This window comes from Cyphomyrmex costatus, unplaced genomic scaffold (assembly GCF_001594065.2).
Source record: "Cyphomyrmex costatus isolate MS0001 unplaced genomic scaffold, Ccosl1.0 scaffold152, whole genome shotgun sequence".
Classification (NCBI taxonomy): domain Eukaryota; kingdom Metazoa; phylum Arthropoda; class Insecta; order Hymenoptera; family Formicidae; genus Cyphomyrmex; species Cyphomyrmex costatus.
This window is the reverse complement of record NW_017275522.1, coordinates 6,158-29,574: the sequence shown is the minus strand read 5'-3', so window position 1 is coordinate 29,574 and position 23,417 is coordinate 6,158. Positions and strand designations below refer to the sequence as shown.

At 31.4% G+C, this 23,417-nt stretch overlaps 3 protein-coding genes across 3 annotated transcripts; 1 reads left to right on the top strand and 2 right to left on the bottom strand.

The window, feature by feature from the left end:
• Positions 1-1,421: 1,421 nt before the first annotated feature.
• LOC108783465 (uncharacterized) lies at positions 1,422-4,162 on the bottom strand. The gene is made up of 5 exons (XM_018552033.1): positions 4,033-4,162; positions 2,898-3,722; positions 2,295-2,658; positions 1,916-2,219; positions 1,422-1,682 (listed from the first exon to the last, which is right to left on the bottom strand). The coding sequence occupies exons 1-5, from the start codon at positions 4,158-4,160 to the stop codon at positions 1,561-1,563; spliced, it is 1,743 nt and encodes a 580-aa protein (XP_018407535.1). The 5' UTR covers positions 4,161-4,162; the 3' UTR covers positions 1,422-1,560.
• Positions 4,163-4,876: 714 nt separating this feature from the next.
• On the bottom strand, positions 4,877-21,212 carry spel1 (DNA mismatch repair protein spel1). Its single transcript, XM_018552043.1, has 15 exons — positions 21,002-21,212; positions 20,878-20,927; positions 10,449-10,572; positions 9,807-10,063; positions 8,907-9,074; positions 8,608-8,796; positions 7,877-8,271; positions 7,542-7,756; positions 6,947-7,264; positions 6,643-6,864; positions 6,269-6,501; positions 5,801-5,892; positions 5,439-5,661; positions 5,276-5,368; positions 4,877-5,066 (listed from the first exon to the last, which is right to left on the bottom strand). Exons 1-15 carry the CDS (start codon positions 21,039-21,041, stop codon positions 4,911-4,913), a joined length of 2,775 nt encoding a protein of 924 aa, XP_018407545.1. The 5' UTR covers positions 21,042-21,212; the 3' UTR covers positions 4,877-4,910.
• A 358-nt stretch (positions 21,213-21,570) lies between these two features.
• Positions 21,571-22,816, top strand: Rpn12 (regulatory particle non-ATPase 12). The gene is made up of 3 exons (XM_018552030.1): positions 21,571-21,699; positions 21,961-22,033; positions 22,129-22,816. The coding sequence occupies exons 1-3, from the start codon at positions 21,592-21,594 to the stop codon at positions 22,746-22,748; spliced, it is 801 nt and encodes a 266-aa protein (XP_018407532.1). The 5' UTR covers positions 21,571-21,591; the 3' UTR covers positions 22,749-22,816.
• Positions 22,817-23,417: the final 601 nt, after the last annotated feature.

The following is a 23,417-nucleotide window of genomic DNA, read 5'->3' as shown; positions in this document are numbered from 1 at the left end:
GAACACCTATAAGTAAGTCTTCTCTGATAAAATTCTAGTAGCTAAACACAATAATAATTTAGATAGATATTTTTTTTTAATACAAACATCAGTTATAACATAGCACATTTACAATACTATTTTTTAATTAGTTGCTTTATACTAGCTACACATTATATATTCTTATCTAAATAATAATTTAACTCATCTCAATATGTACTCTAATTACAGCTATCGAATTCATTACAGTCTCTTAATGAAATATCTTAGAGTAACCATACCAATAATTATGTCTTAACTTATTCATAAAATTATATTCTATATCATTAACAAAAAAATATAACAGTATCCATACATTTCATGAACATATAATCTAAAGATTCATTGTTCTTTTTATTATTTATTACAAGTTGCTAGTGCGATTATTTACTTTATCTTGGAAGAGAAATCTCTCACTTCACCGAACCTATATTTAAAAGCTATCAATATCTAAAATGACTAGAAATGTTGCTATGTTTTCTCTTTTTTAACATACACATACTTCTTTTGGCAAGATTTCTCTGTGATATAAATGTACGAAATAGTGAACAATTTCTGGAAATACTATTTCTAGTATTATAATACTTGCTTGATGTTTACATAATGATCTGTACAATTTCAATTTAAGCAGCTTTGTTTATCCTATATTTACAAAACAATTCATTGCAAGTGCTATGTACATAAAAGTAAATAGCTTTATAATTTAAATATGCTCAGATGGCACTAAAATCTTATATTGCAACTTTAAAACATTTATGCCATCAACATATAACATTGCACTGAACGGTATCAGGTGCTGGATGATACTCCTGATAGAATTAATAACGAATGTACTATATATATATATACATATACATATAAAGTACATTACAACTGGCATATTAATTAGCTTTATACAAAGCTCCATGATATTCTAAAATACTAATAGATAATGAATCCTTTTTAATATATGGAAATTTAAATGCCATAAGTTTCAAAGTTAATATAGGGGCAGTTTTAGAGCATATATACAAGATGTCCCTTTCAATTTATAAAGTAAAACATTCCTTATACAAGACATAACAAAACAAGTCATTATGAAGTCGATTTATTTTATGTGTTTTATAGTACTATCTGGAGAGAGAGAATATGTATATTTTTTTTAAGCTAATGGATATAAAGCCTCTACTTACTCTCTTAAGCCATTAAAAAAAGAACTGACTCGAATATTCAACACAAAATAGTAATTGTCTTATCTCATTTTGGATATTATATGTACGTCAAAATAGAACATCTGGTATATATCTTAAACATGCTATACTAATAAATAAATTTTAAATAGCAAAATTTGAGAAAAAAACATTTAGGTGCCTTAAGTATAGTGTGAACATGATAGTTATATTTTGGAATGTATTTCAGGCCCCTTCAATTATCTAAATTACTTTTCCAATTTATAGACAATATAAGAGAAAATATACTTAACGATGGTAACATTTACTTTCCTGTCATCATGCATTATATATCCGTACATTGTACAGTTACATAATAAGTGAAGCATTCATATTATAAGGCATCACTTATTATATCTTCGTTACTATGTTCCAAAGATTCACATCCAAATAGTACGTATTCTTCTCGTGACAGCCAAAATGGATTACCCTCAATATATTCCGGTGGAGTTTTATCTAAAACAAATTTAAACCTTAAAATTTCTTAATACTGTAATTTAATGATATTTTCAAATGTTATGTTCTTCTTTATTGTACTTATGAGTATTTTAATGTATTTAAATTATAAATATATTTTTTATTTTTATACCATTATGCTATTTTACTTTTTGCATAATTCATTGTTCCATATTTAATCATATATTAGTACATAAATACAATATATGTATACATAAATTATCGATACTTACCAGGATGCACAGCTAAAGGCACATATGTAGATCCCATTGCGACATTCCAACTGTGTGTACCAGGACAGCTTTTTACTTCCAAAATCTTGCTATACTCTGGCAATAGCTCACATAGATCTTTGGTAAGTCTCAGTTCGAAACCCGAAAGATCTGTATTTCCACCAGTAAGTAAAATATGTGAAAGACAATCATGCATTATATCTTCCGGTAATCCTGATGTCACATCCTTTATAACTTCAGGCAAACGCAGACTAATATACATCATTTCAGGAGCTATATATAATTCTGGCCCTAATGAGACTCTCTAAAAAACAATATTTTTATACAATATCTCTATAAGTACGTAAATTTATTTTTTAGCAGTATAGTATATACATACCCAAAATTGTTTATAGTCCGCATAGCTATCAACTCGAAGATTAATGTGCTCCCTTGCTTTCTGTCCCAGACGTTTCTCTTCGTTCTTAATATTATAACTCAGCCTACATCTTTCTTTAACAGCCAAAATGTCTAGGTACGATATAGGAATTTGATGATATTCTTTCGGTTGCCAATACATAGCTTGTTTCAAATGATAAGCAACATGCCATCCACCCACAGGCAATAGTCTCCACCGCTGTGGCATAACGCGTCCTCCAATTACAACAGCCACTGTTGTACTCAAAGCACCACTATCAACTACTACACAGGTTTCCACATCCAACATGGCACACGCTGCTAAAGGTTTTGGTACCAAGCATACTCTGTAATAATTTCAACTGTAGATTTATACAACTATTGACATTCTGTAATTCTAGAGTGCTAGTATATAACAATATATAATATATACTAGTATATATGCTAGTATATAATATATAACAATTAAATTAATTAAAATTTATAATAATTATAAATGTAACATACAAAATACATTTATTAAAATTATATATATGCGTAAATACTATATGTATGAATGTATATATTGTAAATTATCACTATATACCTCGCAACTTTAACTTCCTGGAATAAATAATGTAATAATTGTTTTCTCAAGGTAGGATGCATTGCTAAAGGTTCGCAAAACATGAGTACGGTATTTGGCTTTCTAAGTGTCGCAGTCAAGCTCATCTGATGGAACAAGTGATCGATAAAAGTTTTGAGAACTGGGAACGTGCCCTCACACAGCAAGGCCTCTGCCGGGCTCACAACATCCACATTTGGAATACCAAGCACTTCCACTGTGTCAGTGCAATAACCATTTATAAGCTTTTGGTATATTGGATTTGGCCTGGTATAACACATTGGATCATTCTGATGTGTGGTTAATCTTCTTTTCTCTCTGTACAACTTTACGGGATTGCAGAAAACGCAGAACGGTCCACTTGGCCGTGGTATTTTAGTAGTTGCCAATTCTGGCAGCTTTAACAATTTCAATCTCTTCGCTAATGACTTTGTGTCAGACTTGGTGCGAGTACTACTACTTGGAACATTCTGAATTTGCGCCTGTTCCATGTGAGTCTTATTATTGTACTTGGGAATACCGAACATGGAGAAGTGTCTTCTCAGTCCGAAGTAAGGAGTAATGACCCAGGTGTATTTATTGCCAATCTCGATTACCACCTTGGCACTTGAGCCCTCGACGCAATTTCTTTGACACGTGTAACCACTGCAGTGGTAACACTTTGGAAAAGGAACGTTCTCCCCCAATGTTATCACCATATGCAGTCTGTAGCACATGGCTTTGAAGCTGACACTGAGCAATTGCAAGCATTTTATGTCCGGAAATCTAAAGTGCACCTTTGAGATCAGCTGCAACCATTTCATCTTCCTAAAATAATGCAACACATGTTATCTTCGAACTAGAGAGCAACGTCCCGCTCAAGATTTGTTTCAAGCAATAATGATTATACATTCTTATTGCATGCCTGACACTCGATTCCCTCACAGCAAAGAGAAGACTCGACTGTTCTCATCGCAAGAAAATCGAATAACAAAGTCCACGAAAAAATGAGCGAGATCAATACCCATCAATTTGCGCATGTAAAATCTCGCATATAAAATTTCTCACGTATGTACATCGCTTCGAGGCAGGCTTGATTTGACACTCATTTGACGTAAATCTAACCTAACGCACTTACCACAAGTAATCCGTATCTGACGTTTTCCTCAGATATTTGCAGGTGCTGCCGAACGCGATAATATCAGGTACATCGCAGTATAATAAAATCTTAATCCAAATTTCCTCCGGGAAGACCGCGGAATCCATAATTGTTATTAATAAAAACGATAGAAAAATGTACGATCAACAGTCACTTGACAGGCCTTCTCCAGACACTCCCCAGAACCAGCTAATACGCTAGTCAAGTTCAAGGTTACAACGGCGAATAACACGAATCAATATGTTACCCGCGGATGGTATCATCTCTAATATCGTGGAAATACAACATGAATTTTAAATTTAAACAATTCGAAAAAGATTGTAAAATAAGAATTAATTTTCCGAAATGAACAAAATGGCTGTTAAACGCATTTTGTGATTGTTTTTGACAAAAAATAACGTAACGAAATTTGAACTAATGTACATTAAAAGCACATGTAATCAGCACTAAATTTTAGTAAAAAGTATTTTTTTATTACTTTTTTAATGGACATTCCAACTTTTTTAAAAATTAGCATAAAAAACGATTTTTTGCCAAATTAACTTTTTAGTATTTATTTAAATTCAGTTCAAAAATAGCCACAAAGTTGTCCAAAATATGCGATCAAATATTACTATTTACTAATTATTCTAATCTAGGTAATTATTTAATAATCGGTAATTATTAAAAAGAATAAGAGGAGTGATAAAGATTGAATATAATGCATTTAAAATGATTCAATAAATCATAAAAATGATTTAATAAAAAATATTTACATCTTTTTATTCTTCTTTTGATTCAGTTAACTTGTAAAAGATAGATATATATATAAATAATACTGCTTGTTTTTAAATCCTTTTTTGTATGTATTTTTCAATTCAATAATCGGCAAGTAAAGCTTCAATATAAGGATTCTTATGGGACAGAATGTCTTCTTTCAATGCTAACACTTGACTTTCTAGATCGGCATCGGATAAAGATAGATCCAAAGTTTTACATTTCGTAAGAAATTGCGAAATAAGAACTTCACCTTCCTGCAACAATATTAAACGCATTATCATCTGATACATGCAGTAAAAAAAAGTGCTCACATTCTCTCTACTAACTCATCTAGAATAATGATATATATATATATATATATATAATCCACCATTAGTGGAACAATTATTAAATATTAATGATTGCATAAATTATCTCATTTTATTATTATTATACTGATAATAATAGCAATAACAAAAAATACCTGAATAATCTTCTGCTTTTTCTGAGGATTATCAGATTCTTCAAAACCTACGCGTTGATAATCTTCAAGTTCAGCTTGTTTTCTTTTAGCAAACTAAACAAAAAATAGCTCAATATATAAAATAGAAAATCTTAATATTTAATATTTTCTGTAAAATACATACATCTATTACATCTGATGGGAAATTAGCCATTTTAGCGACATGAAGACCAAAACTTTGGTCACAAATCCCTGGCATTACTTTATAAAGTAACGTCAATTTATTATCTTCAACAAGAGCAGTAACATGTTGATTTTTTACAGCGGGTAATTCTTCGGCTAACTTGGTGATTTCATGAAAGTGCGTTGCAAATAAACAATATGATTTAATATCCCTTGCCAAATGCCTAAGAGAATATATACAAAATATAAAATATTACAAAATATCAACACTCTTCTTATAATAATATAAATTATCATCACAAAAAGCTCGACAGCGTCTCGGCGCTAAGAGCACGTAGCGAGACTGGATCGTGTATTACTTACTCTGCTATTGCCCACGCTATACCACAACCCTCGTAAGTAGATGTACCTCTGCCCAACTCATCGATAATTACAAGAGAATTACATGTTGCTGTCTACAAGTAAAATTTAATATAACCTTTAGCTGACACACTTCTCTAGAATCGCATAGCTAACACAGTGGGGCGTCTATCCCAACTATAAAATCGCTTGCCGCGAGTAGGCTATTTGATATTTTGACTTGACAAAAATTCAGGATATTCTTGAAATGTTACTTTAATAAGGTTATTTTAGTGAAATTTAATTTTAAATTTAATTTTAACAGACTGCAAATTCCATTTTCTATAACAATAAGGGGTCTTAATTTAAAGTTGAAATACACTGAGGCGTCTAGTACCCCACGGTGCCAGCCAAAGATTAAAAATTATATTTTTAATTGTTTTTTTTTATTATAATTTCTTAATGGATAAATTATTTTTAATGATAAATTACTTTTAAAATGGCAGCTGTTTCTATCATTTCCATCATAAAAGTCGACAATCCTTTTAATTGAGAATCGTCAGCTCCCACTCGAGCCAGTATACAATCCAGTAACGATATAGTTGCTTCATCGCAAGGAACGAAACTACCAATATGAGCCATTAATGCAGTTACACCAATTGATCTAATATAAGTACTTTTACCTCCCATATTTGGGCCAGTAATAATGCAAAAATGACATTGATCTAAAAATAAGTTAAATAAGAATTTAAAGAATTTTTCATAATATAATTTAGAATATTGCGATTTTTTTATTATACTATCTTTAGTTACTTTAATATTTTTTAGTTACATTAATTCTAACTACACTATTTTTATATTCATACCTCTCTTAAAAATAATATCATTAGCAATGTAATCAACTCCTTGTTGTACTTCTAAACATGGATGTCTGACTTGAATGAGATTTAATTCACCTTCTTCGCTTGGAATCATCTTGGGACGCACATATATTTTGTTAGCGCTTACTGCTGCAGAAGAAAATGCAGTAAGAACATCGAGACACGCCAGTACTCCACCGATAGAACGCACTATTTCGCTATAACCAGCTATATAAATAACACAAAAATTATGAATGTTATATATATTAATATTGTATTTTAATATTAGAGTAATTTATATTTAAACAACCTGCAATTTCTACAATTTCTACGATAACATCTTTCTGCCTCTCCAAATATTTATTTCTGGCATCTATAAAATCGTCATTCAATTCGTTTAACTTATTGTTTCGGAATCTTACACCAGTTTTATTAGAATCTAGAATAGTGTAATGCTTTTTGTTCCTAAGTGATTTCTCTTCCTTTAACGTAATACGAAAATAATAGCCAAGCTGTTGATTAGATTCTAATTTTATCACTTTTCCTGCCTCCATGCAAAGATCATTTGCTGCCTTATTGAGTTGTTTTTGTATGGTTTCCTCCAGTTCATCCATTGCGTCTTTTAATGCTGTAATATCATAAAATTGTTTATATATTTAATTATATAATTATTGTCTATACATCATATTTTACTAGATTATAATCTAGTAAAATAATAAATATTAATTAGAAAGAAAATACAATATCCAACATGTCGAAAGTCATATATTTTTTCTCTCTTGACATTTTTTTTTATTTAAGAGAGATTTAAAATTTAGATATAAATCTACATATTTGTAATTTAATGCATATCTTTAGGCATTCTATATGTCTTTAAATAAGAAATTACAATTTAAAATTATTACTTTTTAAATCATCTGCAAATCCTGGATTGACCATAAAATCACCCTTCTCAGCAGAATCTAAATCGATCGTTTGCTCTACCAATTGTTGAAATTTATCCATATCCTCTATAAGTTCCTTTAGTGGCTCTATTATCATTGTGTTTAATGTTGTCACATTTTTTTCTAATAAAAGCTGTTCCAATAATTTTGGCAAGTACGATACACACAGATAGATCCTAAAGCATACACATAATAAATACATCAATATATATGGTCTTTAAAAGCATATCAATCTATTTTAATTCTAATCATGACAATAATTAGTTATTTTCTATAACATTGTAGTAATAGCTTACTTGTAACAATCTTGTAACGTCGATTTTTTTCTAGCTAGTTTCTTCGCGAGTTGTTGCAAATCTGGTATACGTCTTAGATAGTCATCACTAAGAGTGGATCTTAATTCGTTATTTGTCACTAATAGTTCAACGATGTCATGCCGTTCCTTTATTAAAGATAGGTCTTTAAGAGGCTGTCGGACCCATTGTGCGATCAATCGATGCCCCTGTGCAGTTCTACATTTATCTAACAATGTTAAAACACTGGCAACTGAATTTCCATATAAGTTGGAAATTGTATCAGTATGTGGTTCGATGTTAAGAGCTTTCATTGCTGCAGAATCCAATCTTATGTATCGTGATTGCTCGATTTGATTCAATTTGAACTGGTTCATGTGGCCTTCGTCTGATGTTAACTGACAAAAAATTACTGAGTAAGAAACACAGCAACAAAAAGTAGAATGTCATTTTTTTACACAAATTCTAATGCTAAATTAATTTAATTATTTTCAAAATATAAATTTAATGCTTATTATTTAACTTTTTATATTTTTAATATCAAAGTAATGGAAAATAAAATGTTTTTTTATTTCATATATATATTTTTTAATTAACAAATTTCTTACGCTAGATTTGTTAATTTTGTTTTCATTATAAAAAATTGTCAAATTAACAAACATATCAAGATTAGATAAAGTAAAAACACGATATCCTGTATGTATTATTACAAATAAAACTGTGAAAACATTTACATCTAAATATTTAATGAGAGCAGATGTTGCAGACATAGCTAAATTTAAGTTGACTTCAGACAATGATTGCGCATTCTGTTTTTGTCCTTTTTTAAATTTTATCAATTTGTTTAAATCCTGTATGATTGAATCACTAGCAAATTCATTTTTCTTTCGCAAAGTAACCATTACATTACTTCTTTCCATTAGCTAGAAAATAAATACAAAATTATAATTAGGTGTGAAATTAAATATTTCAGTAAAGTATATATCTATACTTTAAGAACTTATTTACTTTATATTTTTGATGTTATACGTACTTGCTTAAGAGTTTGAAACTCAAAACTACCCTCACCCTGAATTAATAAACATTCTTTGGGAGCGAGACTTACAATAAGCGACTCTAGATTCGAAAATGACTCATTATCTTGAAACTCAATCACTGAAATTAAAGTTGAAACGACCTCTACACAACTTAAGCCGACAACCTATAACATATTAACAATTTAGACAGGATGTTTTATTATTGGTGGTACAACCAGAAAGAAGGTGATTCTTTTTAAAAAAAATAAGTCCAAACAAAATTTTTTTACATGATGCTTTATTTTCGGAAAAATCAACAATATTACCAGATATTATTAGTGCACTTAACTATGTCTCGACTTGACTTGCTATTATTTCTGCTCATATTTATTGCACTAAATAATCGAGAATATGCAATAAAACGAAATATTTGTGCACGATGAATTTTATCACTTATAAATTGTTGAAAATCTTGTCTATTTTCACGAACACACAAAATTCTGCTCTTCAAGAGTTAAGAACATATACACGGCGAATATTTAAAATTGATTTTCCCGAAAACAAAGCCTCATATGAAAAATTTTTATGCTATTTTTTATTTGACTTTTTCATGTAGAATCACCCCTTTTCCAGTTGTACTGCCAGTTACGAACACGTTGTATATATTAATATATAGGTACATATAATGATTTTGTATGAATAAAAATTATAACACATGTTACTCTGTATACTATATATAAGTTGTTAAATATATTTTATATATAATCATATATAATATGCGTAATAATAAATCAATTATTTAAAAAATTATAATTATGATATAATTGATTCCATAAAATATATGAATTCTATATCAGAACTCTTGTATAACATTTTAGTAGGAATATATAGTTTATCATGCACGCGGATAAACTCACTCTGGACTTTCCTTCTGTACCCAGTTTCACAGCTATTACGGATACACCCACAGCTATGTCATTATTGCCGAACAAGATATCTTCGAAATGAGATAGATTACCAGGCGAACCTTTGTACTCTAAGATCCAGTTTTGATTTTTAGACGAGCCTTGGTTAACATAAACTTCAACTCTGTATTGCTTTACTAATAGTAAATCACGCACAAACGTCTCGAAATGACTTTTATTAAGAATAACTCCTTCCGTTTTATGTGGCTCTGTAAAAGAAGACATTGGTTTTATTATTAATGTTTTAAATTACACTAAAATTCAGCTAACACTCTTTCAATTAAATATAATGTTATAAAAAATCAAACACATATGATACATTTATCGTATTGTTATGCGTATTAATAGTATTAAAAAATATATTAATTCTGCTTTTTTAAACATACTAAACATGCATAAATACATATAGAAAATATAATATAAAGAGATCTGAGTACATTAAAATTAGAATATTTTAAATTAGAAAACCAATGATTTTTATTTCATCAGATGTGTTTACTTTTAGTTGTTAAAATACATTCTTTTAAAAAAATCTAAGACACTGCCCTTTTATATAAGTATTAAAAAATTATTCAACTTCTAAATAATGTTTACCAGCTCCAATCATTTTACAAACGGACGTTGTTTTAAATACTTCCTGTGCAGCAAAAAGAGCATCGCTTCCATGTACCGTATAATAATCTGATCTATTGAAGAACCGTATTGTAGTATCAAGTTTCTGAAATACAAATTATTATGCGTCAACTTGTTGATTATCAAGTCAATAATTCCATGAATTTCTATACATGTGTAATCTTTATTGCGAAATGCAGAAATATTTTATAAAGCCTGATATTATTGGAACACTGTGCTTTCAATAAATTATCTCAAATACACAGTTCATAGAAATACTTCAAAAATAATGTATGTAATGAATTAAGAGCAATAATACATCACTAGTTATATGTTAAATTTTACGCCGTATAAATTGTCATTTAAATTTATCCTTGATCTCTTTGCGTTAGTTGCTGGCTTCAAAAGAGATAAGCATATAATTTTTAAAACAATATCTCTCGATTGTAATTTCAATATTATTAATATTATCTACATTTGTAGGTCTACAAGTTTGCTCCCGCCGTTTTCATATAGATAGTTTTATACCTGTAAAAACGGCGGGAGCATACTTGTAGACCAATATTTTCTTTGATATGTAACAATTATATATTAATCAGTTTTATTATATATACAAGAATATATTTTCAAATAATTTTTAAGAAATGTATAACATGTAATGATTATACATAATAAATTCAAAGATACTTAAAGTAAAATATTTATAATAAAAAATAGTTTTGTTGTAAAGAGAAAAAGATTTTGTTAGAAAGATATAATTGATATATTTGACTTTTTTTGACATATCTTTGTTTTAACTTTCATCCTATTGTTATGTTGTAATTTGCTGCTATTTTGTTATTTTGTTATTAATCACGTCATAAGAATGTTTTTATTTACTAGAAATTTCCCTTGAACATTTCTTGCAATTATTCAGATACACTATTTGTGAATGATACCATCATACACACATTTTATATTTCTCAGAAATTAAAAACCTTGCTAACGTATCTGTAGGTCAATGCCTATCGAGAGGTCAGAGTATCACAGGTCGTCACAACTCTGATGCGTGTGATTTTATGAAAATTTGAAATTTAAAGAAACGTATTAGCTCAACGAACAATATAAATAAATGTTTTACGTTATTCAGAAGTACTGATAATATTCTGAGACAAAAAGATGTTCTAAGTTAAAAGCTTCTAATATATAAAAATTGCATAAAATATATATTTATATTACCAAGATATAGATATAAAGTAAATAAATTTTTAGTAATTTATATTCTTACATAAAAATCTTAACATAACTATTCTTATAATAAATATTTCTTTAAATTCTCGATGTAATAAATCGATCCCCAAACGAGAGAGATGAAGAAAAAAGAACAAGAGATACAACAATATTTATTGAATAAAATTTCATAAAAATAAATTAGCTCTTATTTAATGTAAATCTTAATGAGAACATATACGAATATATTCAGATGTGTTCATACATGTTAATTCGTCGATGGGAAATCCCAACAGTTTCAATGACACCCTTATATTGAGGTCACGAAGTGGTCCACATCGTGGAAATATCATTCATTATTCTTAGCGTGATAAAAGAAGATCAGAGTTCATATTCTAGGAAGGTCAGTAATTAATTAAGGTCTGTAACAAAGTGGGCCATCGTTTTTTATTCTTTGTAATCTGTGTTTTCTGGATTTCTTTATTTATAAAGAGTCCACCACCATTCTATTCCGGTGAAGTGCAAGCACGAGAATACAAATTGTTATTCGAGGTGCCGCGACCTTTACGTAACGAAGACCTTGAAATTGTTCCTAGCATCACTGAATGAAAGTGAGCCTGATCATCGTTACAAATTCAGAATGATTTAACCAATGACACATCAAATCAAATATGGAAAACCACTTGTAGCGACTACCTGGAAGTCGTTGAGTTATGTCCGTTGCCGTATACATATGTGAATAGACAATGCATCATGCATTCATCTGTCAAGATGTTGCAGTACAACTTTAATCAAACAGGATTAAATCAAGATTAAATGAGAGATAATAGATATTAATGAACTATAATAATATACTTTTCAAGTGTTATATTTAAACGTGATCAATTTGCAATTATAAGTGAGATAATTATCTTTATCCATTATTTTCAATTCCAGAAACATTCTTTTAAATAACAATAATAAAAGTTTGTTTTTACAAAAAAAGTTATTTTATGCAAAATGCAGTGAATTATCTTATACCATTAATTTTAATATATCATTATATATAAATAAAATTATAGGAATGTATAATCATGTACCGTTTATTTTTAAGTCGAATGTTTTTCTATAACAAAAAATATGTTTAAAAATAAAACTGTTTAGCATAAAAAACCTACAAAAAATTAATATGATCCATAATTTCTACTTCATAAGGATATATCAAAAATAAATAATATATGATTTGTAATATTATAATATATTGTAAAAATATGTAATTCGGGAAATCTATATTCGAATCTCAACTAAGGTAATATTTTTCACAATTATTTACAGCTTTTAAAGTACTTATTAATATCAATATTATTAAATTACTTATTAGTTTGATTTGATATTACTACCCCAATTCGGCTTATGATTCAAGATTGAAAATGATTTCGACCCGCACAACACTAAATACATATATAAATTCAAATTGAACATATAATTTAAGTATTATTAAGCTGCAGCTGAGACCATTGAAACTTTCGTTACTCAGTTGTATATTTGCGATTTTAAGACACTTTGTTTAATATGTAACTTGGTATTGTTTATATAATATATATATATATAGTATACATTCAGATATTAAGGAACGTTTTTCTATAATAAAAAGTACGTTATAAAAAGAAATTGATCAGTTTAAAAGAGATTCAAAATACTAATATGATTCATAACTTCGATTCTATAACAAAGATACATCGAAAATAAATTAATAAGATTACTAAAACTTACGTCAACGATGGGGAACCCAATCTTACATTGCTGAGAATTATGTGTGATAAGAACAAGTCTGGACTGTAATGGATAAGAAGAAAAGACTGCTAATATGTGTAAAAGCGAAAAAGAACGATCCGAGAATCATGGGTAAGAAGAAGGGGGAGAGAACATAAATGGATTTGCGGTAATCTTCTTCTGCTATATGTAAGCCTACAGTGTTAGTGAAAACATCTCTGCATACAATTGAATTATAAGTGTTTCTCGATCTTCTATTATAAGGTAATAAAACATAATATTGTTTTCCTAATGTGATTTAAGTGGTATAAACAAACGTTGTGTCTTGTCAGTGAATGCGAAATCTTAAATATGCTACGGATATTAAATTCAACAAAGAGACAATTAATCTATAAATAAAATATATAAATTTGTATTCTTCTTACTAAATGCATACAACCTCGATCGGTATTTTTTTATATTAACTATACCATTATTTCTTTATATTTTATCTCAATAAAGAGTACTCTACTTTCGAAAACTTCCAAATATAAAGCCGTTTGATTCAGTTAAATATATGTCAACTAGATCACACATCCGCAAAACTACAGCTCTGTGAGCTGTATCGCGCAAGTCAACTGCAGCAGCTTCATATGTTAAAACTTTGTAAATAGGCTTTTATTGATTTTATTGATAAATAGTACATCCACGAAAGGATTTCAATTCATTTCTATGCCTATGTTAATATAAATTACGTTTACTAAATTTTCATGTATTTAAACATTCTATTCTTCCTTTAATGCAAACAGAATTAAATTTAACAGCATTTATTTTAAGATCACTTACGTCACTCCTATAAAATATCTTATTTTATTTAATAAAACATATTTCGCATAATTCGATCCGTATGTATTGCTCATGTACTTATTTGTTAGAAAACTAAATGTATTACAATCGTGAGTTTGTTCTCTCTCTTTCTCTCTCTCTCTCTTAAAAAAATATACAATTAGATAAAAATTATTTATCTTTAAAAGTTTACAATATTAAAATAAGATAAAGATACAAGTTTTATAATATTAAAATAAGAGTTTTAATTGAAAAAGACCGGCCAATATTATTATAAAAAATTCGATATATATATATATCTTATGTATTATCTCCTCTTTATCGCAAAAACTGACTTCGATGAACTTGTTTATATAAGTTATATCACACACAATTTTCGCGGAACACACAGCAAATCTGTTAATCTCAAAAAAATTAACTTGCGTTAATACAGTAAATAAAAAATCCGCAAAAATATATGAAATAAAATCATTAAAATATTTCAAAACTTCCGTTTTAAATTCACAGATTTGGATGGGAATAATGGCGATAGGACGGATAATCATATTATCCGCATTAATTGCCCAAGCATTGTCCGCGCCAAGTGGCTGCATAGAAACCTGCGACTTCCTCCAAACAAGCATTAAGCAAACTTTGGGCAGTTATCAAGATCACGCGAATTTAGTTCAAGGAACGACGCATCTAAATGATCATGCTTACGTCAGACCAGGAAACTGGACCGAACATAATCAGTACAATACAGACAGTGGACATGGCAAGGTTCACGAAGAACGAGGGCAATACGTAGAAGGATCAAAAAGGGTACGGTATTACAAAAAGAATTTTACCTCGTCCTACGGCACAGACAACGTACACGGAGTGAATGCAGCTGAATTAGGCGAATTGAGCGGACAACACAGATATGACTCTTTACACGTACCAAGTAATCAGCATCTCGATTCCCAAAGCGCATATGATCTAGGACAGACAGTCACAAAGGAGACCGGATACAACAGAGTGCACAGCCAACAAACACAATCAACAAGAATCGGTAGTAAGAGTGAAAGACTTGAAGATTTTGGAGAATACGATGGATATTCGCAAGTGAATCAACACGTTCCCAGCATTAACACTCACGCGATCGACACGCAGCATCACATCGAAACAGTTCCCAATAATTGGAGCAAAGCAGATTCTTATAGGACCGACGGAGGTCATGGACAGGTCTTCGAAGAGGAAGGTCAATACGTAACCGGGCCCAAAAAGGTCCGCTATTATAAGAAAAACTATACTTCCAGTTATAGTTCAGGCGTTCCTCAAAGCAGCGTTAGCTCAGTAAAACTGGATGAATTACACAACAAGATGCAAACAAACTTGCAGAAAGATCTCGACAATTTTAGAAGAACTTTTCATCAAGCCTCTAGCACCGGCCATACTGCCGCCACGCACGTAGGTTCGACTCAGGAAGCAGTCGGTTTCCACGATTTGCAGACCGCTGAGAACGATTACAGGCAACATTTGGGCTACCGAGGCGTCCCATCCACCGGAAGTGTGCATCATTATACTGATCAGCAGCAAAGAGAAACACTCACCGATGTAAGGCAACAGTTGCCGTACTCGTATCCTACCGCGGCCGCAAATACATATGGCACGGAGAGACACAGAACTTATCAGAGCCACGAGACACACACGTCTCAAGTACATCCTGTGCCTGAATCGAGTCATTCATCTCTCGGGTATGTACAAGTTCCCAGAGATAGTCATCACACAAGCTATCATAACGCGCATTTGAGAGAACATCATCTGGACGAGACCCGTCAAGCAGAAGTCTTGGGCACACATCAGTCTGGCGTGCTTCAAAATCAGCTGCTCGCCGAGAATTCTCAGCGCGTATACAATCCGCATTCAAGTCATGTCACTTATCCTAACAGACTTGGCGAAACGCAACACTATGAAGAACATTGGAGCTCGTCCAGTCACAGTGGGGGTAGCGTAGCTCCAGAGCGGACTATCGCGGATCATTCTAGACACGGGGTTGGTCACACGGAAAGAGCACATTACGATCGAGACGCATACAACGAGCACCAAGGACGTTATCATACCTCTCACGAGTCTCGTGCACATACTAGCGGTAGCAGCTATGATTCTGCAGCATACAGAGCAAATTCGGGGCAACTCGTCACCGGATCGCTGGACTTGGGTCACGCGGGGCACGGCGCCGACTGCACCGAGGAGACTCATCAGCAATATCAACACAAAAGCAGATACCATAGGAAATATAAGCGAGACGCTTATCATGGCAACGCTCAAGAACACCAAGCAATCGAAAATGAGGATTTCACACAGCAAAATCAGGAGTTCGGTCAAGAATCACAACAATTGAAAGATTTGACACAGCAGACACAAGGATCCGATGATTTTACACAACAAACAAGTGGTAAGCTTGAACTCGGCCAGCAAACTATTGATAATCAGCACTCGGATAATTTAAAACAGCAAAGCGAACAATTCACACAACAGACAGAAGGTCAACTTGAATTTGGCCAACAAACTGTCGATAATCCACACTTAAAAGATTTAACGCAACAGAGTGAACAATTCACGCAGCAGACGGAGGGTCAGCTTGAACTCGGCCAGCAAACTGTTAATAATCAGCATTTGGATAATTTACAGCAGCAAAGCGAACAATTCACGCAACAGACAGAAGGTCAACTTGAATTTGGCCAACAAACTGTCGATAATCCACACTTAAAAGATTTAACGCAACAGAGTGAACAATTCACGCAGCAGACGGAGGGTCAGCTTGAACTCGGCCAGCAAACTGTTAATAATCAGCATTTGGATAATTTACAGCAGCAAAGCGAACAATTCACGCAACAGACAGAAGGTCAACTTGAATTTGGCCAACAAACTGTCGATAATCCACACTTAAAAGATTTAACGCAACAGAGTGAACAATTCACGCAGCAGACGGAGGGTCAGCTTGAACTCGGCCAGCAAACTGTTAATAATCAACATTTGGATAATTTAAAGCAGCAAAGCGAACAATTCACACAACAGACAGAAGGTCAACTTGAATTTGGCCAACAAACTGTCAATAATCCGCATTTAAAAGATTTAACACAGCAGAATGAACAGTTTACACAACAGACACAAGGACTTGATCATCTCACACAACAAATGAGTGGTAAACTTGAATTCGGTCAACAAACCGTTGGTAATCAACATTTGAGTGATTCAACACAGCAAAGTGAACAATTCACACAGCAGACGGAAGGTCAGCTTGAATTTGGCCAGCAGACTGTCGATAACCCACACTTAGAAGATTTAACGCAACAAACGAGTAGTAAACTTGAATATGACCAACAAACTATTGATAATAATCAACATTTGGAGGATTTAATGCAGCAGAGTCAACAGTTTACACAACAGACACAAGGATCTGATGATTTCACACAACAAACGAGTGGTAAAATTGTATTTGGGCAGCAAGCAGATGACACTCAACAATTAGAGCAATTTACACAGCAAACAGCAAGATCGGATAGTTTAACCCAGCAAACTCAACTAGGTAAATTTGAATTCGGACAGCAAATTGATAATCAACACTTAGAAGACTCGATACAGCAAAGTGAACAGTTTGCACAGACAATGAAATCAGATGATTTTACGCAACAATCTATTGGCAAACTGGAATTCGGTCAACAAACGCAATCAATAAATAAACCTGGTAACCCAAAAAGTCAACGTCTGGAGGAATTCAATGAGCAAAGTCAAGATTTCACTCAACAGACGGGAGGATTTCACGATTTTACACAACAAATAGGACACTTGGAATTTGGACAACTGCACCAACCGCACAGATCTAGCAAACCAAAAGACAGTAATCATCATTTGGAAGATTTCACTCAACAGAATGAAGATCTAACTCAACAGATTGGAGGATTCGATGATTTCTCACAACAAACAGCAGGACATTTGGAGTATGGGCAACAGAGAGAGCAACAACAGAAACCTAACTGGCCGAAACGTAATACTCAACACTTGGAACATTATTCACAACAAAATGAGTGGAACATAGACGATCTTTCGCAGCAATCGCGCCAATATCCATCCTACAACACAAATAACAAACAATTCGAATGGCAATTAGAACAAATGTCACAAAACAAAAATTTCGAACGAGATTTTACTCAACAAACCGATCAAGATCAATTAACTAATGTAAAACCAGCACCAAAACCAAAACCAAGACCACGATATCAAAAACATGGTTCCAATCCACCACGTACAGATGGAACAGACACAATTATTGATGACGTTTTTAAACCAGTTGAGGTAAACCCGGAGGCTGATATAGACAACTTCAATGAAAGAATTATCGAATCGGGTAGTCGCGCAACGTATCCTGAATCCAATCATCATACGTCGACGGTATTGTATTCGACTCAAGGAAGCAGTGTATTTGACAATCAAAGAGAAAACATGGACCGTTTACATTGGGTGCATAAATCAAATGATGCTACAGTAGGTTTGCAATGGCATTACACTTACCATCCAAGTGACTTAACTAACGTCGAAGGCTCACATGACAATTATTATCCCCGTCATAACATTAACTCAATGTCGCAGCAAACAGAAGGTATACAACAACAGTCTAAACCAATTGATTTTAATCAACAAGAAACACAAGACAAGGATAGATTAGAAAATAAGCATCAAAATTCGTACATTTCTCAATCATCGCAACATGATGAATATAATCAACAATCAGGATCGTTTCAACAAAGTGAAACGTCCCGTTTTGACGATCAGTTTAATCAAGATTCTGACCAAACCGCGTCAAGGGTAATTCCACTGCAACGCAACGAAAGGGCCCAGTTGACTGCAGAACAAGAGCAACAATCGACGCCAACTACAGGACAAACGGAAGACAAACCAGAGTCACGAATCTTGCAAGCATATGGTGGTGGACCATATGATGCATCACGTAGTGATGATTTTTATATCAGAATCAGACCGAATCCTAGTGCTACCTTACCACCCATGGGTGGTGACGATCCATGGGACATCAGAGAAAAACCAAGAGAAACAATAATACTACGGTCCACAGCACGCAATACACAAGAAATTGTAACTACAACAGAAGTGGCAGAAACTACAACAGAGGTAATGCAGACGACAACCCCATCTTTTTGGAGCCGAGTTGGTCATAAAATAACCAGTACATATGACAAGGCCAAGGAAAAAGCTAAAGAGATCTTTGGCTAGATGTTACATCCTACTTATTTAAGAAATACTTATTTATGCATGGAAAAATTTCTTTCGCACTTGAAATCAAATTGTTACATTTATTTATAATGTATTTACAGTTAGCAATAAAATCAAAGCGAATCAAGAATGAAACTCATAAACATATATCATAAATTCATAATTAATACTCTGAATTAGTAGTATTATAAAACATTACTATTGTAAAACTCAGACATCTTTCATATTTTATAGAAATAAATATATTTTTGCTTTTTTTAATAGAAGTGTTATGTCTATTTCTGTGTAGAAAAATAGAAAAAGCATTACCACATTTACAATTGTATAAGTACTTATTTGTTTACATAACATCAATTATTTTCATAAAACATTGTTTTCTCAATGACACAAAAATATAAATAAAAGTAAAATCTACTGGAACTGAGTATGAACGTTTTGTTAATTTTTTATTCCTAATTTTATTCTTAATAATATTGATAACAAACTAAACTACAAATATTCTTTAATATTGAAATATTTAAGTAATATCCTAAAAAAACTAGTTTTTGTTTTACAAATCATATTTCAGGATATGATTAAAATGTATTTAAATATTTTTATATAATCTTTCTCTGTCATAAAGTATTTCAATTATTTCAAATATAAAATACCTTATTTTTTAGATTCATTATAGATTAATAAAATGTATTAAATTAAAATAAAAATATTATGTTTAAATCCATATATATAATTTATTTAAATTTATACATGGCAACTATATTCATTTCTTTGAAATATAAATATTGTAAAAAAACAATATTTATATATAAAAAATTACAAGATTTTTTTGAGAAATTCAAAATATTTTTGTTATAATATTATTTCAATAGATGTTACACGAGTTAATCCACACATAGATGAATTAACAGGCTTCTTCTTTTTAGCTGAACTCATGTACAGTTCATCCTTTCTCTTTTTCTTTTCATATTAAAGAAAAAAAGAATAAAGATAAACTGTGGCAAGAAGTTCAGCTAAAAACAATAGACCTCATAAGTAATCTTAATATACACCACCTTGATTTTTAAAGGAAAAATTAAGGTTGCTTCATGACTCACCTATCATATTAACATTAAAATAATACAAACAGTTTTACTTCAGTTATCATAACTTTAATTTTTTCTTTCAAATATATTTTGACATACTTTAACAATGTAAAAAAATATATTATGAAGTCAATTATTTTTTACAAATTAAAATATTAAAATGTATTAATTAAAAACAATAAGAATTAACAATTGTGTTAACATTAAAAGAATAATTAATACATAATAATTATGAAAAATAAAGGATTTTAAAGATAGTTTACTTATGTGTAAACAATAATTTAAATACTCACTTCGGGAAGATTTTTGAAAAATCTGACAAAGCTCTGTTGCGTAGGAGGATCTGAGAAATAAATTATTATATTGAAACAACACAAACATTAAGTCAAATAAAATCTTATATATATATATATATACATATACCCATGTTAAACTGTTGGTTAGGTTGCACTGCCATGTTTCTAACTATAAACACGAGTATTAAACGGGATGCAATAAAGATTAATGTCACAAAATCGCTGTTAAAGATTACTGTTAAAGAATCAATTGAAAATTTATAAAATTACAAAATTTCACTTTGCGCATATGACCAGTAAATAAACTTAATGCTCTCAAATCTTTGTGATCAAATCGCACATCACATGGCGCCCATGGCGGGATTGGCGGGCTAACAAACCGTCTACAATTCCTTTCTTTCTATTTTCACGGAAAAGAAGGGAATCTTGATTGGTTGACTCTCTAATGCCCGTTTCCATCAATTAAATTAATTTTAATCTTGGTTCAATTTGCTCTTCGTCTTTTTCTAATCTACGATGGAATAAAGCTCTGTCCACGATGCTGAAACTCGGTCCAAATTCTAGAATGCAGAAACCTGTAACCAATCAACATGTTTTACGGAAAAACGGCAAGTTGATTGGCTACACATTTCTCGATCCGAATCCTGGACACAGGGCTTTAAATATCTCGTTGTTTTGTGGTGAGATGAGGCAAGTGGCGAGATATTAAAAATGGCAGCCCTCGAGGATGTTGTTGCCTTGTATCAGAATTTAAAACGCGAATGGACAAAAACGCCGTGTAATTTGAAGAAATGTGGTGAATTACTCAATCAATTGAAGGTAATTTACATACTTCATTCGCGTTTTTAAATAGGGTATTTACTGATAAAAAATATCATCATAACCTCATCGCGTTTGTGGGTTATGAAAATGGATTGTCATCACTTGCGATCAACTTTGTTTTCAAATTTTAATAATCATTTCTTTTAATACTTCAGCTTTTAGATATGTATTTTTAAAAATGTGTTTAGATATAATTTGATAGAAATAACATTTTGATTGTATAACAATAAATAGTTTAGTGATAATTATTTTATATAGATCGGACTTACTCATCTGATGTTTCTCCCGACGTCAAATAGCACGGCCAGTCAAAATGAATTATTAATCGCTAGTATGTATTGCTAATTTTAAGCTCTTGAGTCATAATGTTAATACATCAAATTATTATGAGATTAAAACAAAAATTTTATTTTGTTTGAATCACAGGAGACATATTGGAAATTGGAGCACAATGGAGCATTGCCACTGAGGATATACCTTCCTTCGAAAGATATATGGCTCAACTAAAGTGTTACTATTTCGATTATAAATCTGGATTGATGGAGTCGGCATACAAATATCAACTTCTTGGTCTCAATCTTTTGTTTTTGTTATCTCAAAATCGAGTTGCTGAATTTCACACGGAGCTGGAACTTCTACCATCTGATCAGATACAGTCAAACGTATACATAAGGCATCCCTTGAGTTTGGAGCAATATTTGATGGAGGGTTCATATAATAAGATTTTCCTGGCTAAGGGTAACGTGCCAGCCGCATCGTATAATTTCTTCATAGACATTTTATTAAATACTGTTCGCGATGAGATTGGTGCATGCATGGAAAGCGCATACGATAAGATTTCCATTCAAGACGCCGCAAGAATGCTCAATTTAAGCACAGAGAAGGACATAAAGGCCTTTGCCGTCAAGAAGAACTGGAATCTTTCCAAAGATGGCTATTTTTATTTCACCACGACTAGCGAGAAAAAATCTGAGGAGCCTATCCCGAGTTCTGAATTGGCAGCTCTCGCGATAGACTATGCCCGGGAGCTGGAAATGATCGTGTAATATCTTATTCAACTCTCTCTGTATTTTATTTATCTAAATAAATGAACACAGTTTTGCTCTTGTGCAATAAAGCCTTTTATATACATGTATGAATAATATATTTTGTTCAACACTTTCAAATTTACCTACATGGATAAAGCATCATTTTGATAGCCTTTATTTCAGTATACCGTATAAATATATAATATTTCAGTCTTACATCAGGATTGTTTAGCACAATGTACTTTTAAACAAATAAGTATGTACTATCATACTATATATAAACATTCTTGTCACTGTTTTGTTTGTCATCCAATACCCGCCCAATGACATGAAATATATACATGCAAGATTATACTGAATGTATCCATCATATATGTAATTACATATATGGTATCCATTCTTACTGAAGTAGCGTGACTACTCCGAAGACACAGAAGTAATTGAAGAAGACTGACATGATCAAGAGTGTTTTGGCTATTTCAACAATAAGTTAATAAGGATTTTATCTAATTACCTAATCTCTATTTTATCATAAAAAATGATACATATTTTCTAAAATTATTTAATAATAAAACAGATAAAATTTTAACATCATATTATATTAATATTATTAGTTATATTTTTAGAGCATTCAAAATAGTTGATATTATCAATGTTCTTTATTACTTCTAAGCTCTCGGGGGAGGG